Source organism: Parasteatoda tepidariorum, chromosome 9 (genome assembly GCF_043381705.1).
Source record: "Parasteatoda tepidariorum isolate YZ-2023 chromosome 9, CAS_Ptep_4.0, whole genome shotgun sequence".
Lineage (NCBI taxonomy): Eukaryota > Metazoa > Arthropoda > Arachnida > Araneae > Theridiidae > Parasteatoda > Parasteatoda tepidariorum.
The window spans coordinates 79355487-79371516 of record NC_092212.1 but is presented as its reverse complement, the minus strand read 5'-3'; the positions used below and the strand labels follow the sequence as shown (position 1 = coordinate 79371516).

General features: G+C 28.1%; 2 protein-coding genes across 4 annotated transcripts in view; one reads left to right on the top strand and one right to left on the bottom strand.

Moving 5' to 3' along the window:
- Window positions 1-7529, top strand: part of LOC122270303 (uncharacterized) — a 24724-nt gene extending 17195 nt beyond the window's left edge. Inside the window, exons 1-3 of one of the 3 annotated variants that reach the window (XM_071185073.1) lie at window positions 773-869; window positions 5231-5348; window positions 5730-7529. In XM_071185073.1, coding sequence (XP_071041174.1) covers window positions 5766-6692 — 927 coding nt within the window. In that variant the 5' untranslated portion in view covers window positions 773-869; window positions 5231-5348; window positions 5730-5765 and the 3' untranslated portion in view covers window positions 6693-7529. Of the gene's footprint in view, window positions 1-714; window positions 870-5230; window positions 5349-5729 lie in introns of those variants that run through there. The other 2 variants (XM_071185072.1, XM_043047128.2) reach the window with 2 other exon arrangements.
- Window positions 7530-10124: 2595 nt separating this feature from the next.
- The window catches only part of LOC107455802 (anaphase-promoting complex subunit 7), a 26286-nt gene continuing 20380 nt past the window's right edge, over window positions 10125-16030 (bottom strand). Inside the window, exons 13-17 of the mRNA XM_043047129.2 lie at window positions 15382-15426; window positions 15107-15219; window positions 13919-14035; window positions 13528-13636; window positions 10125-10294 (exon numbers count right to left, since the gene is read on the bottom strand). Of these exons, the coding sequence (XP_042903063.1) occupies window positions 10238-10294; window positions 13528-13636; window positions 13919-14035; window positions 15107-15219; window positions 15382-15426 (441 nt within the window). The 3' untranslated portion in view covers window positions 10125-10237. The remainder of the gene's footprint in view (window positions 10295-13527; window positions 13637-13918; window positions 14036-15106; window positions 15220-15381; window positions 15427-16030) is intronic.

The window sequence follows — 16030 nt, the reverse complement described above, 5'->3', positions numbered from 1 at the left end:
ATTAATTACAAAACGTTTTAAAACAATGCATGCCTATCCATAACTAAAGAAAAAAATTAGATGTAGGTCAAGAATATGTAACAAATTCTAAATAAAATAAGACATTATTTTAAACATGAAACAAGAGTTAAAAATATTGACGCTTAGATTTTTATACATCAAAATTAAAGATAACTTGACCATTTTGAAACTTTTTTTTATAGCATTTAATGCGCTTAACTCGTAAAATCTACTGATACCCCGTATAAAGAAAACTACTTAAATTAGGAATAAGTCCCTTAGAAGCGCTATATAAATTTATTTATTTCAATAATAAACTAAAAATCTTGCCGTCTTAAATTCACATAGGAAATGCCATTGAAATGGTTCGTTGAAAAATTGTTTGGAAGGAGGCGGGGTTTGACGTCATAAAATACGTCATCACTGTCCCTGTCTATTATTCTATACCGTCTAGTATTAATTAAAAAAACAAATTTTAAAAAATAAATATTGCTTTAAAGCGATATTAAATAGAAAATATTTCAGTGAGTTTTGCATTTTATTTTTCTCAGATTGTTATTATTATTTATATAAATAATAAACATGATGAATTATGAATGTATTAATAGTCGAAAAATTGTTTGGAACGCGTTTGGAAGGAGGCGGGGTTTGACGTCATAAAATACGTCATCACTGTCCCTGTCTATTGACTCCGGAGAATAGTGATGTCACTGTCCGCGTTCGAAGGCTGAACACGCATGCGCATTGGTGTGATAGTCCCATAACCCCGCCCCGTAGCCACTAAGAAATATTTATTCATTTCATTACGTATCAGTGAAGAGTTAAGAAAGCGGGAAAAAAAGTTGAAAATATAGTCTGCATTAAATTTAGTAAGTGGAATTTTAACATATATCAGATTTAATCTGGATTGTAAAATTATTTTGATAGTTCTTATCTTTAATTTTTAATGTAGTTAATGTTATATAGTAATGTAACAAAATATATTGAACCTTTATTTTTTTTTTCGTAACACACGTGGTGTTAAAATAGTTTTTTTTCTTATTTTACTATTTTTATTTCGTTAAAATTAATATATAACTGGTATTAATGTTAATTTGAAATATATTATTTTTGGTATGGAAATGGAAGAAGTATTAATTCAATTTATTGAGTGGGATTTTCTGCATTCCTTTAATCCAGACGGAATTTTAATCGCTTTAACATCTTTGGTGTTATAATGATAAATTTTATTTCTCAATTCTATTTTAAATTATAAAATTTATTTTTAATATTATCTGCAGTGTATTTTTCTTATTTTAATTTATCCTGTGTATAGATATCTCTTTTAATCCATGTAAAAGTGTAACATGCAGGGACAGCAGCCGAAATTTTCAGGAAATAGGAAGATTAAAAAAAAAAAAAAAAAAAAAAAAAAAAAANAAAAAAAAAAAAAAATAGGAGTGTTGAAAACCAAATTTTCATGAAAAATAATTTAAATAAAAAAATATCTATTTCCCTACATAATCAATTTAAATTTTAGAAACAGTAATTAAAAATAAAATTGCTGAAAAAAATTAAAAATTCAAGTAAGACATATTTTACTTTTAAAGAGGCTTTAACAATACAATTATGATGCATGAGTAATTTGTATAAACAATATATTTTTATAAAATTCAGCTAAGAATTTTATTCGAATATATTTTATAGAAATATATCGCAATAGGATATCGAATCGAATAGGTTTATCAAAAAATTGTTTTTGCCAAATTTGCATTTTCAAAATAAAATATTCTTATATTAGAAACTATTATTTTATAAAATTAAAAATACATTAATTTCATAAAATTCTTTTTAAGAGTTATTTTGCGAAGGAAATTTTTCTTTATGTTAAAGAAATTTAGATTACGTTATTGTTCTATCATTTATTCAATTTTAAAATTATTATTAATTTATAATGCAACTATTATTAACCCTGTGGCAGAATTTTTTCTGAGTTTCTGCAAAATACTTTTAAAAACAGATATACAAATTAGTACTAATTTAGCGTAATAAAAACGTTGTATTTACAAAACAAATATTAGAATAAAATAAAATTGCAAATAATTTTTTTAAAATTAGATATATAATTGTCATTCTAAAATTATGGGCGAAATTCTCGCAATGTGTAGGGGGAGAAAACGCATAAATTATTTCCTTTTCCGCATTTTGTAAATTATCAACACAAAATTATTTCCTTTTCCGCATTTTGTAAATAATCAACACAAAATTATTTCCTTTTCCGCATTTTGTAAATTATCAACACAAAATTATGAAATCTGTAGTACTAACTATCGAGAAAAGATCGACGGCGAAGTTACTCAAGTCACTCTTCAAAAACGAGATACTAAATCAATTGATTTGTTTCAAGATTCGGTAGTTGTAATAAAAAATATCGGATTTTAAAAACAGCAGAAAAATCGATCGAATCGTAACGATAATCATTAAATATTGAAATGTGCGATTAAAATTCCCCATATTTTCAGAAGTATAATAGGATATTTAAAAACCCCAAGACAATAACAATTATCGCCGAAAACGAGATCGAAAACACGACATGGATTATTAATAATATCGGCAAAAATTCAACACATCAAAAAGTGATTCAAATTTCACGTGTAGCAATAATATGAAGCTATAAATAACCGGGATTTTAAAACCCCACGGAAATCGGTAGCACCAGCAATTAAAAAAGAAAAAAAAGAAAACAAAAAAAAAAACGACGAAATTGTCACATTAAAAGTAATAAAACAAATAAGTAATTTGAGTTTTGTGGTTGGTGATTCAAGTTTTTTTTCAACTGCATGAAAAAACATCGGGATATTTTTTTTTTTTTTTTCTAAATAGGGAAGATTCCTAGCAATAGCTCTCTAACGAACGATTAAAAGACGCACAGACTAACGAGCGCAAACCTAGCTCGACCAAGATATAGAATCAGCGATTTTAACTTTTAGCGTGCCGTAATAATAATATTAAAAAAAAAAAAAATCTCGAGAGTATTAATTTAAAAAAAATTAGATTGAAAAAAAAGAGGCAAAAATTCGTAGCAATTTTCGAAAAAAATTATCAACACACTACGCATATTTTATTCCGATGGGATAAGCACATTTACTAATTAATTATTTTGCAAAAAATCTGAAATCAAAATTTTTTTTTTAATTAAATGTACAGTATAGAGATTTTTATTAAGTCAATCCAGTCAAATTTTTATTTAAATGAACAACAGTTGTTTTTAAAAAATTGAAAGAAAGAACCAGATTTCTTGAGCAAACTATCTTTTAAACTTTCGCGATTTCATTTTTTTTATATTATCTTATTGAAATTGTAGCTGAATCATTATGTTTTTTTTTTTTTTCTCAAATAAGAATAGAAAAATCAGGAGCATTTCTTCCCACTATGATGGGTGAGAAAAGCATCTTTTGAAACTAGTTCAAGTTAGATATCTTTCAAAAATTTCTGCAAAAAAAAATTTTTTTTTTTACTTCATTTTTTATTGTTAGCAAATGAAAATGGAAAAATCGCAAGCATTTCTTTACAATTTTATGTACCAGAAAGACTTCGTATAAATATAATTCTGGATGGAAAGAAAATCATTCAAAATTATCTAGAGAAAGGATACTTCATTATTCTTAATTTTTTATTAAAATTAATTAATAATAATTAATTTCTAAAAAAAACGTAAAATTAACTAATAATAATAATTAATCATGAGTTAATTTTTGATTGTCAAATTAGAAGAGAAAAATAACGAGCATATTTCAGCAAAAACTCTCTACCGTACTGCAACAATGTCACCGTGATTCTGGCACACATTAATACTATCTAATTTAGAGTTTAACTTGGGTTTCATGATTTTGCTAAAATATTAATCGAAATCAGAAAGAAAAACACGCGTATCACAATCTTTTTCATCTTTATGCTGGCCGATTTTATTTCTCTTACACTCCAGTTGAACATGAATTAGCAAGCAGAGACAGACGCTGAAGAATAAAAAGAATTCATGTTCTCCCCCCTCCTCACACCCCATTCAGAACGAAGGAATTGAAAAACAGGTGCATTATTCCGTTTCTTTGGCTGTCCCTGTAATTGAAGGGGGAATGGCAGATATGATGTACGATTTTTTAAAAAGTAGGAATGAAAAATTCTGTAATTCCTGATGGATTTTAATCATTATTACACTTTTGGTGTTATGAAACGTATTATTAAATACACTATCAAATTCTAATTTAAGATTGCAAAATTAATTTAAGGTGCAAAATTCTAATTTAAGATTGTAAAATTTGAGTTCTAATATTATATTTTTAACATTAATGGACAATGTATTAAATTTTTTTTTCTGCATATAGATAACACATGTGATTTTACAACACTGCAGGGATGATTGTGCTTTGGAAAAAATCGGATTTTTCGCTAACAGTGATCCGGAAGTTTCCGGAAATCAAATTTTCATAGGTGGAACTAAAAAACACAGTTTATTTTATTTGTTTGTAAGGGAGAGCCAGGGAGATACTTTATAAGCATATTCATGATTAATATAAATTTCGTATCAGTAAAAACTCTGGAAATTTTCCGGAATTTTGAATTAGGCTCACAATTACCCCTGACACTGTTAATTTAATCTTCATTTGTAAAAATAGAATGCTTAAATTTTAATGCTAAATAATCTTAAATTAACTCATCATTTTTCACAGTGTTCTTTTTTTTTTTTTTTGCCCATGTGGAATTTTAATCACTTTTACAATTTTGGTGTGTGGTGAATTTTATGCCACAAATCTAATAATAATGTAATTTTAAAATTATTGTAAATTTTTTAATATTTATGTACTACTAAGTATTGAGATATACATTTATCATGAGAATAGATATTTCTTTTAATGCATTCGAGTGAGTAACAACTCAATTTAGTGATCATAGATAATATAGGCGCACGTCGCGAGCGGATACATTGAAGGTGATTCTCCAAGTTTGGGGACACTTTTTCAAACTTCTTTTTTTGCAATATGATAAAAAGTATCCGTGTGCAAAAAAAAATTGCAGTGGGGGGGGGGAGAGAAAATATCATTGGTAGCAAGGTAGAAGAAAGTCAGTGTTTAGTTGTGTGCAGGCTGCTCCCAAAGAGAAAAGATATTACTGACACTTTAGCCCAAAAAACCAAAGATTAGCGATCCCATTGTTGGCGACCGATACTTAATATAATTACTTTATATGAATGCAGGGGGAGATTTTCATAATCTGTGACAGAATAATCGTTACGTATTGGCACTTTCCAGGCAGCGGCGCTCAAGAAACAAGAACGAAAGAAGAAACATTGCAAAAGGGGACCAACTCAAAAGGTGTAATATTAATCTTTCTCTAATGTTCTTAATGTGGTGTTATTTCCGTATCTTGATCTGTCGCGCTGACTACAATTGCCAAGGTGCCAAAGGGATTTTAAATTGGCAAAACTTTTTTAAAAAAAACATGTAGATGTTTGAGGGGGTAGACTACAACTTTATACTTTTCAAGTTGGTTCCTTTCTGCGATGTTTTTTTTTAAAAGTTTTTCGCGGAGTCGCTGCCAAGACTTGGCAATTATTCTGCCTCAGATCAGGATTTGGAAATCTTCCCATATAATAAAATTATTCTATTATCAAAAATGGTATGAGCTTGCAGATACTTGTGGATTGTGTGCGCATATACATTTTGTTTTCATCTTACTATGTTAATTTATTTTAGCTTGACCAATTTGCACAACCGATTTCCATAGTTAGAATGGAGTCTTCAAAAAATCAATATCGTGTGATGAAACGTCTAATTGAACATGGATCAAGAGTTAATCCTAGAGAAAGCCGTAATCGTACTCCTTTACATGATTTGCTGGAAGCGATGCACGAAGATTTTCAAGAGCGCACAATTCATCTATTACTATCATATGGAGCAGATGTGAATGCAGTTGATAATGAAAATACTAGTATTCTAAGAGAAGCTCTAATGAACCCCTGTGTACCTTTAAGTTCCATAATTATGCTACTTGAGTTTGGGGCTAATGCTAATGACTGTGCAAGATTTTTAGACAAAAACATGCCTGTAGCGAAACTTTTGTTACAGTATATTCTCATCAAAAGAATATCAAATGCTGAACTAGAACCAAACTTGACTGATTTTAGTACCTATTCTTCTTTGTTGAATTTGAAATTTTGTGAGCATTTAGAATACTATGACGAGTTGGTTGCATACAAACAGGGTTGCTTAAAAGAATTAAATGCGATGAGGGGAGAAAGGATAAGTAAAAATTATACTCTATTTTCGTATATAAATGAGAGATGCAGTACTGCGAAAATGAATGAAGATGATTTAAAGACATCTCTTACTGATAAAGTTTTATCAAAATTTAATCAATATCCTTATTGTGAAGATCTTATCATTGCTTCTTTGAAAAAAAGGTGCATATTAGAAGTATTAAGTAATGAGAAAATTTACACTTGGCAGCAGATATCCGATTCTTCTTTAGACAAATTTAAAGTAACTTTAAACAGTGATACAATTAAAACATTGGCAACATATTTATCTAAAATTGATATGATAAATCTCACTTTAGCCTACAGATGTGGTAATAAAGCTTCTTTGGAATCAACAGAGAGAGAAAATCGCGAAACACATGATTTAGAACGCTGTACGAAACGTCAAAAAGTTTCTTAATGGCATGCAGAAGGTTCTTGGAGAGCCAAACAGAGATGGCATCTAGCCAATAAAGGCTCATTCATTCAATTTACAAAATTAAATGTCAATAAAACTTTGAGCATTTAAAAGATATGTAAGAATTTTGTCTTTGATCTATAGGTTTAATTGTGCATGTTTTAAGTCTTTTTTTTTTTTATCCTTTTTTTAAACTATTTAAGGATAAGTACTATGGATGTACTATAAAGTATTTGGAAACTATTGATTTTTGCTGTAGTGATTTTTCCAGAGATTTTTCGTGAGAATGTAAACAAACAAAAATTGCTTCGATTTTTAAATCAATTTTTGAAAATTTATGCGATTCACCCATTCTTTTCAATTCCTATGATGAAAGGTCAACAGAATGGTGGTAATAACACATATAGTAAGACTAAAAAAACTAAATATATTGTGTAAAATATTTCTACTACTCATTCAGCTGGCATTAGAAATATCTATGATAATCTTTAATATATATATAATATGATAATCTTTAAATCCTAATCTTTTATCATATATAAATAATAACAATAATCTTTAAATCCTAATCTTTAATCATATATAAATAATAATAATAATCTTTAAATCATAATCATATATAAATAATATGATAATCTTTAAATCATAACATCCACAAGAGAGTATAGTCTTGGTTAGCCTCAGCAAAAACCAACTGAGACATTATGCGAACCTATAACATTTTGAAATGCAATTAGTTAAGTACACACATATTATTCCATAACATTGCTCTTAATGTATATTTTTTAAAATTTTTATCAAAAAGGTATGCATCAAGGGTTATAAATAATTATTGAATTATGGAGAAGAAAAAAACAATGCTAGGAAGGTAGAATGAAAAACATCAAAACAAGTTTGATTGTCTGGTGAACCTTGTTTCTAATAATCACCTTTCATATCTTCTCATTTTTCTTTAGGAATCCGAGATGACTTCCTCGGTAATAATTTGTTCTTATTTTGCTTGGCTAGAACATTAATTTGTGCCTACTAATTCGTGTATATTTTTATTCCATTTTTGACAAAGACTGTAAAAAAAGTATATTAAGGGCAATGATTACGAATCACCCAGCATTTAATGTAGCTTAATAGAGGAGTTTTTAATCGGTGTCACAAAAAGTTTGAAATCTCAGTAAGTGGAAGTCAGAGAGTGATTATATAGTTCCTGTTTTTTATAATGTTTGAATAATTATGGTGTTTAAAACTTTATTTTGAATTGTTAAAAATGTTTTTCTTAATACAGATAGATTGTAATAATTATTCGAGATTGTAATAATTGTATTTGTAATGTGTAATTAAAAGAATTCATAATTATGTGGTTTTAATGCAATTATTCATTTATAATTATATAGGTGGTGCTTTTACATTTATATTCTTGAAAGATCATTCCAAATATAAAATACTGTTGAACTGGCTTATATCGAGCTCTAATGGATTGCAATATTTCTAATTATAACAGAGTGCTTTTAAATTATTAAAATGCTATTAAATGTCATGAACGTTCATGCACGCTTACTTATTAGTAATACTACCAGGGCCCGCTCTAGGTATACGCCAACTTAGCAAGTGTGATAAAATTGCATTTTGGTGAAAGTACTGGCGAATGAATTATGTCATGTCATGTTATGTTATGTTATGTCATGTCAGTGTTTTCACTACAGCGCGAGAATCTCGCTTATTTTTTTCTTTTCTCGCATTAAAAAATTATCAACGCGAGAAGATCGCACACTCTATTAATCAATTTCAAAATGCTCGAATTTTGAAAAAAATTCGTCTTCTGCCATTTTGAATAAAATCCGTTTCACTTTTCTTCCTTGATCTTTCATTATTTTCAACATGGATCCCTGTTATCTAGCTTCCCTATTTACCAGTATTGTTCAGAGCGGGTGCCAACAGCAGAACACAATGCCCCCCCCCCCTGAATGACAGAACACCTTTCAGAACACATTTTTCTGCAACCACGTGTTCACGGAAGGTAAGATTTCTTCATGTAAGACGATGTTTAAATTTTTTTCAATGCTACAAATTTACTTAGAGATGCCGAATTGTTCAGCATCTGTTGCAAGGTCATTTAGCACTCAAAACCGAATTAGGACAAAATATCTTATACAAATGACTGATAAACATTCGAGCAAACTAATGAGAATAGCTGATGAAAAAGTAGATATAGAACGTTTTTCATATGATGATGCAGCAGAAATATTCAGTGCTTTAAAAATTAGATGTTAAAAATGTATTATAATTAAAGAAATATTTTTTTCCAAGTCTATTCTAGTTATTTTAATTTTTAGAAATCTCACTTAACTTTTTGAGATCTCACCCTGTTTTTGAGAACGGGTGAGAAATTCTCTCTCATTTTTTTTTCTGTAATGAAAACACTGCACTGGAAAGAAATTAAAACTATGTCAAAATGAATTTAGCAAATCAGTATTTTTTATTTGATTATATATCTACCATAATTTTCCATAGATGCGCTGCATAACCAACCAATTAAAATTGGAACCAAATAATAAAAGCCCAAAACAAACTACCTTAAAATAGTTATCTTTGGGGGGGAAAATTCATTCTAAAAAATTGTTAAGATTGTTAATTTACAAATTAATTTGAAATAATATTTAATAATTTGAAATCTTTAGCACATATAATCTTTGACTGAATACGATTTTATTTTTTGTGTTAAGTTAGTTCAATTTGAACTTTCCTATTGTCTCTTTGTTCTTCAAACAGGACTAGTAGCCCAGCTTTGCATATCTTAATTTGTAAAAATTTCATGTATTTACTGATCGAATAATCATTCTAGCTTCCATTTTTTTCCAGAATGTTAAACAAATTTGTTCAACTAAGGATTCACTAAGCTAGAAATTTTATAAATCACAAAAATATTGCTTACTAAAACTTGGGTCTACTAGATTTCAACGCTATACCAAACAAGTATTTTCGATTTGTATCATTAAATCCAGGTTCTTGTTTAATTAGGATTCATTATGAGCAAGTTTAACGGTACTAAAACAGGGTTGCCACTCAAATCTGGAAAAAGAATTCCCTGTACATATATTAAGAGGAAACAACAATTACTGTGCTCCTGTGTGAGCTATATTGGACTAACTATATTTATGATACTGAAAAAACAGCTGAACATACTTAAATAGTGCTAGAGAAAATGAATTACTTAGTATAGCTGAAATATCATGGTTAAATATCCTATAGATTATGCTTTGACTGGTTACCATTTTTTAAAAAACAAAAATGAGAAACAAAATTCTTTGTATTTTCCCAGTTTGTAAAGAAAAAAATCAAAATTCCCTGTTATTTTAGGGGATTTTTAAATTTCCTGTATTTTCCAGGTGGAGTGGCAACCCTGTTAAATACCAGAGAACGACTCAATTAAAAAAAAAGTAATAAATTTGAAATTTTATTTCGTTTGCAATAAATACAAATGGAAAGCAAAAAATATGAATAATTACAAACATTAAATGAAATATTGTATTTACATAGGCAGATCTACAATCAGCTCAAGTAAATTCTACATCTGACCATACTGGTTCAAGTTCACTCTCTTCAAAATCACCCTTAAGTTTAAAAAAAAAAAAAATCAAAATTAAATTTACATTATATACCATTTCCAATTTTAATCAGCACAATTCACTTAATACCAGTAATAAAATCGAAATTAATCCAAATCTTTCAACAAAAAATAAGTACTTATTAAGAACTAAAATATTTTCAAGCATTATATATATATTAAGAAAATGCAAAATAATTTTCAAAGACGTAACAGGATCATGATAAAATAATTAGTTTTCGACAAAGAACTATTTTCTTAATCATATTAGCCACCATAAAAAGATCTGTAGATTTTTCAGTTTGATTTCTGAGAGCGGAAAATGAAGCCTGAAATTGAAAATGCAGCAGAGTTGCATTTTTCAAGAATCTCACCGAACTCGACTCAATATAAGCACACAAGTATTACGTCAACCATGTATAAAGATTGATGTGCGCTGAAATGCATTGTGTTTGAATGAATGTGAAAACCACGCTTTTATGTAATGCATGGTGACAATCTAATTCTTGAAATGGGAAAATTAAGATAATAAAGTAAACACTTTTTAAAAACTCTATGCACCATGTAATAGATCAAATAACAATTATGAATTTTTTTTCCAAATATTTTAGTAAATACAATTATTAAAGCAATTTTACGTCCTTTTCATTTAATCCATAACAAGTGAGTTATAGTTTATTTCTACACAAACATGCTCTAAATTTTGTAATCACACAAAGTTCACCTGATTTTAGCATTGAAGCTCAAGATAATTTAACTTTTTTTGGTGTAAGATTTTCCAAAATAACCATTATTATAGTGTGTATGATTCTTTACTGTCTATCAATCATGGTATAGACTTGAAACTGTAGACATGTTGTCTGGCTGTCATTTCGGAAACACGTTATTCCACCGTAAATGTGGTGGTAGATTTAAGCAGTCAGTGTTCTACTTTTCCCAAATTAACCACATCTTCAAATAAATTGAGCAATTTCTTTCACAGTAACCAACACAGAGAAGTAATTAAGAGTTTCTACTTGGCTTAAGAACACATGACAAAATGGCAATTTTATTTAACCTAGAAAATGGTAATGCTTTAATTCCCCATAAGCATAGAGCACAACTTTCGAACAGCAAATTTAACTGCCGGCTATTTAATGTGATGAAATTATTGTTTAACCATTAATTTATTTCTCACAAGCCGGCAGTGCTTGTTGCAATCTAGATTACTAATTTGAGTTTATCCTCTCATTCGAGGTAAATTGGAATTGTTGAAATGCTTTAAATTTAAAATTTGATTTATCAAAATAACCATTATTATAGTGTGTACACTGATTCTTTACTGTCTATCAATCTTAGGATAGACTTGAAATGTTGTCTGGCTGTCATTCCAGAAACACATGTTCTGCTTTTGTGTTCTACATAGTGTTCTACTTTTCCCAAATTAACCACATCTCCAAATAAATTGAACAATTTCTTGCACAGTAACCATCAAAGACAAGTAATTAAAGAGTTTTTACTTAGTTTAAGAACACATTAAAAAATGTAAATGCTTTTTCCCCACAAGCTTTTGGGCAGCAAATTTAACTGCGTGCTATGGGATGAATTAATTGTTTAACCATTAGTAGGATTCATTAAAACATACTTAGTTTTTATAATTATAAAATTAGCTTAGGTATTTTTCTCTCCTTTTTGTTTAAAAAAGAACTCAACAAATTTTATCTATGATTGATTTCTGTATTAATATTTAAGAATTTTTACAACAGCTGTAATATGATGAAAGTTTAGAGATGTAAGTTTGGTTTATTTTAGTTTATAATCTGCTTTGAACAACTGACCCAAATTTGGGTTTACAACTATTAATGTTAAACGCAGTAGCCTTGTAATTTTAAGCCCAACTCATAAGATGAGGGAACTTTTGGTTTAAGCATCTGTACAAATTAGTGTTCATGGAGGATTTTTTTTGATTAAATTAATGTGATATTGTGTTACATTAAGAGGAAAACCTTCAATGTTTAGCCTGAAGGAGTGATCAATTAAAAAAATATTGCTAACTAAGAAAGAAAAAAAAAATAATAAGTTGACTGAGATATTTAAAATCAGGTATTGAATATATCAGTAGTATTTGAGTTGACTGAAACAAAATTCATGCTAGCAACAGATGGCTATTATTCAGAAATCAATGTTCAGAGGTTCCTTTTAATGTAAAATCCTATGAAAGATGTTTTGTTCCATTAAGATATGACGTTCTTCGGAGTTGCCATTGTTAAGAGGTCATTAAAGTTGATTTTACTGTAATGCACGTTTATATCTACCATTAATGTTTTTAATTAATTGAAGACTAAAATATAAGTTAATCTTATATCTTTTAATAAATATATAAATGGGTTTCAATAAATTATCAATCTTTCTGTGTTTATAGCAGATTATCATATATTATTAATGTCTGGTGAAAAATAACCTAAATTCTGACTCGTACATCCCCCCCCCTGAATTTCTGACTAAGCTACAAAAAGCAGGTACAAAAAAAAAATGGAGAAATTTTAACCCCCTCCTCCTTTCGTACAATACTGTACATAAGGTCTTACCTCCCCCTAGAGTACGTAAATTTTATTAGTCTACCCCTCCCCCTTTTCATAAAAATTAAATATTTTTTTTAGGGAGTGTGTAGGAAAAAGTCAAATTTAAATTTAGTGTATGCTTATAATGTACGTCATTTGTATAATACCTCCCCCTTCCCCATCGTACAAAATAGCAAATCGGGATGTACGTACTTTTTGAACGGCCCCTAAACTAAAAAGAGATTTTTCACAAAATTTTAATTACTAAAACTACTTACTTTTCTATTTTAAAATATGCAATTAAATAATTCATCAGGGTCTGTAGCCAAATTATTCAACAAAAAATAAGAGAATGCGGAGCGAAAATCAATATAATGAAGGAAAAATCTCATTTTAAAGACACCCAATGAAAAAAGCACCTTTAAGCACTTTTTAAAAATTCTATGCACCCTGTTTCGTTTATTTGTGCTTTGTCAACTCAAAAAGTAATTTTGATACCAGTGCAAAAACATGCATTGTTATGTGAAATTGCCAAAAATTCAGATGTATACTTTATACATAAACATAAAATACGAAAAGCTTTTGTATAATGTGAATTATACAATGTGAAATTATACATGTATACTGTGAGATTTTAAATTAGAGCTGCAGTTTTAATTTTTAGACTAGTGCCAATTTTGTAATAATAAAGCTTTATTACCTCATTATCAGATTCAGGCATATCTTCCACCTCAAAGCTTTCAGAAGATTCAGGATTTTGCTCTACTCGTTGGCTTCCTTCAGCAGCCTTATGATTGGATGGATCCATGCTGCAATTACATAATTTTTAAGATTATTTCCATTATATATAGACACATAAAACATCTGTTTATGATGGGCAGTCCAATACAGTTCAGAAACACAAAATTATCAATATTACATACAATAATTTTTAATCAATAACAATAGTGGGCGTTATTCATTGTATATTGATGGTGTTCACGTTCAAGGTTAACATAAGACAAAAATAAATAAATGAAACCAACCAAGAAAAATTGTAAAAATTTTTTTTAAAGACAAGCATAAACTAAAAATTTAGTAAAGTAATTTACTTTAAGGCTATACTAAAATGGTGCAAAGCTTTTTCATGTTCATTTGTTCTTGCTAGAAAGTCACCCAACATTTGATGAAGTCTACAGGTTGTTGAATGTTCAGTATGCTTCCTCAGTCTGTAAACAATCATGAAGATTAAGTAACAACCCAGTATATTATAAAAGTTATCATAAAACAAATACACAATTAAAAATAAATGGAAGAATACGATGCATTTGTCATAAAAACACTTTTCAGTGTAACTAATCATAAGAAGTAACTGTTAGACATTTTAAAGGGAAATTTTAAGTTTTTTTTAATTTGTTAATAGAGAATTATCCATAACTTAGTTTAATTATTTTTTAAAGAAATTGTAGCTTTACTATCTGTCTTCCAAATGAACTCTAACTAACCTAACTAGTTGTTTAGAGCACTGTTGATGACCACAGTTAATAGATTAAATCATTTCTCAGAGGTGCCAATTTTTTTAACTAGTTATCAGTAATCAGAAATATAACACAGAAATATATACAGGATAGCATTTACGAAATTCAAATTAACTCAACTTACTTAATTATTAATTCTATATAGGTATTTATTAATGTAGTTACACATGAATTTACTATTTAATAAAAAAAAAACTTAGATAAAGGAACTAAATTAAAAATTATATTACATTAAAATTTTATACTTCATTATAATTAAATTACTAACTTGGAATAAATGTTCTAGATTTTTGACTCTCCCACAATGAAACAATTACTTTTAGATTTAAATAATATAATTTAGAAAATAACCTTTAAACTGCTTAAAAAATTATATAAATATTTCAAATTTTTCATCTAAAATTACTTTAAGATAGACATTACACAGACCTAAATTCAAAGTATATTAATTTTTAGTATTATACACTTCTAAGAAGGCCTTGTACATCAGTTGTACAAGAATGACAGGTGTAAGCATGCTAAGTGCTTCATACAAAATGTAAATTTAAAGTTCATTAATTCCTTTAAATAAAACAAAGCAATGACTAAAATTGTTTCAAATGTTTAAGAGAAAAAAAATTTGCAAAGGCTTACAATCTGGTAAGTTCATAATTTTTTTACAAATAGCAAGAAATGTTTGATCGATTTTTAATTTTATTAACTATTATAAAAATAAAGTTCTTAGACTTATGCATTTCAATGAAAAAAGAAAAATCGACATACAATTCTATTCCCTTTTCATAGAGTCTTTCTTGTTCATATATAGTTGCCAGCATATAAACAGCATTGAGATATGTAGGATCCTGTTTCAGAGCTTTTTCCAATATGGATTTTGCCTTAATACATAAAGAAAATTGTTGCTAAATACATTAGATATTTTCACTAAAAATGAATTAAAGTTCATAAGCATGTGCAGTGTATGCTTTGAAAAAATATTGCATATTTCATATCTTATGCTTAAATAAGCAAATTTTAAAAATAAAATGTATAAACCTTACTTTGTCAGCAGACAAAGGATCTTTTAAGACCACAGATGCACACAGCTAGAATTAAAATGAGAAGCATTAAATGAAAATGTAAAATAAATGTATACAAAAATTTTAAAATAACACCACAAAAAGGGTAGCAAAATGTTTATTTTACCACAATATCGACCATAAACATTATCAATGATAAATGAAGACCAGAACATTATTTATTGCAATATATAACAGAAAAAATAAGTACACACAAGATGTAAGAACACACAATTTAAAGTAAAGAATAATTCAATTAATAACTCGAAGAAAAAAATTCTCTCCATGGAAATTTTACACTGTAAATTGAATTATACAGCATGGGTGCCACTCTTCAGTCCTGGGGACTGAAATCAGTTTTGAGAGAAAATCAGTAGATTAAGTTTCATAAATTAATATTTTTCCATTTGTTTTTAATATTAAAAGTTTGTTTTTCCTTAAAAAAGTAACAAATATTTTCTGTTAAATAAAAATTACATTTTAATGTTAACATTTTTAATTGCAAAATGATCAAGTAATGATGTAGCTCAGTAATGAAAATCAGACAGAAATTCAATACCTGCTTGCTTAAATAGTATTTGTATTATTGTTGTGTCTAAAATTCTCTTGCTTTCATTTCCCCCCCCCCCCC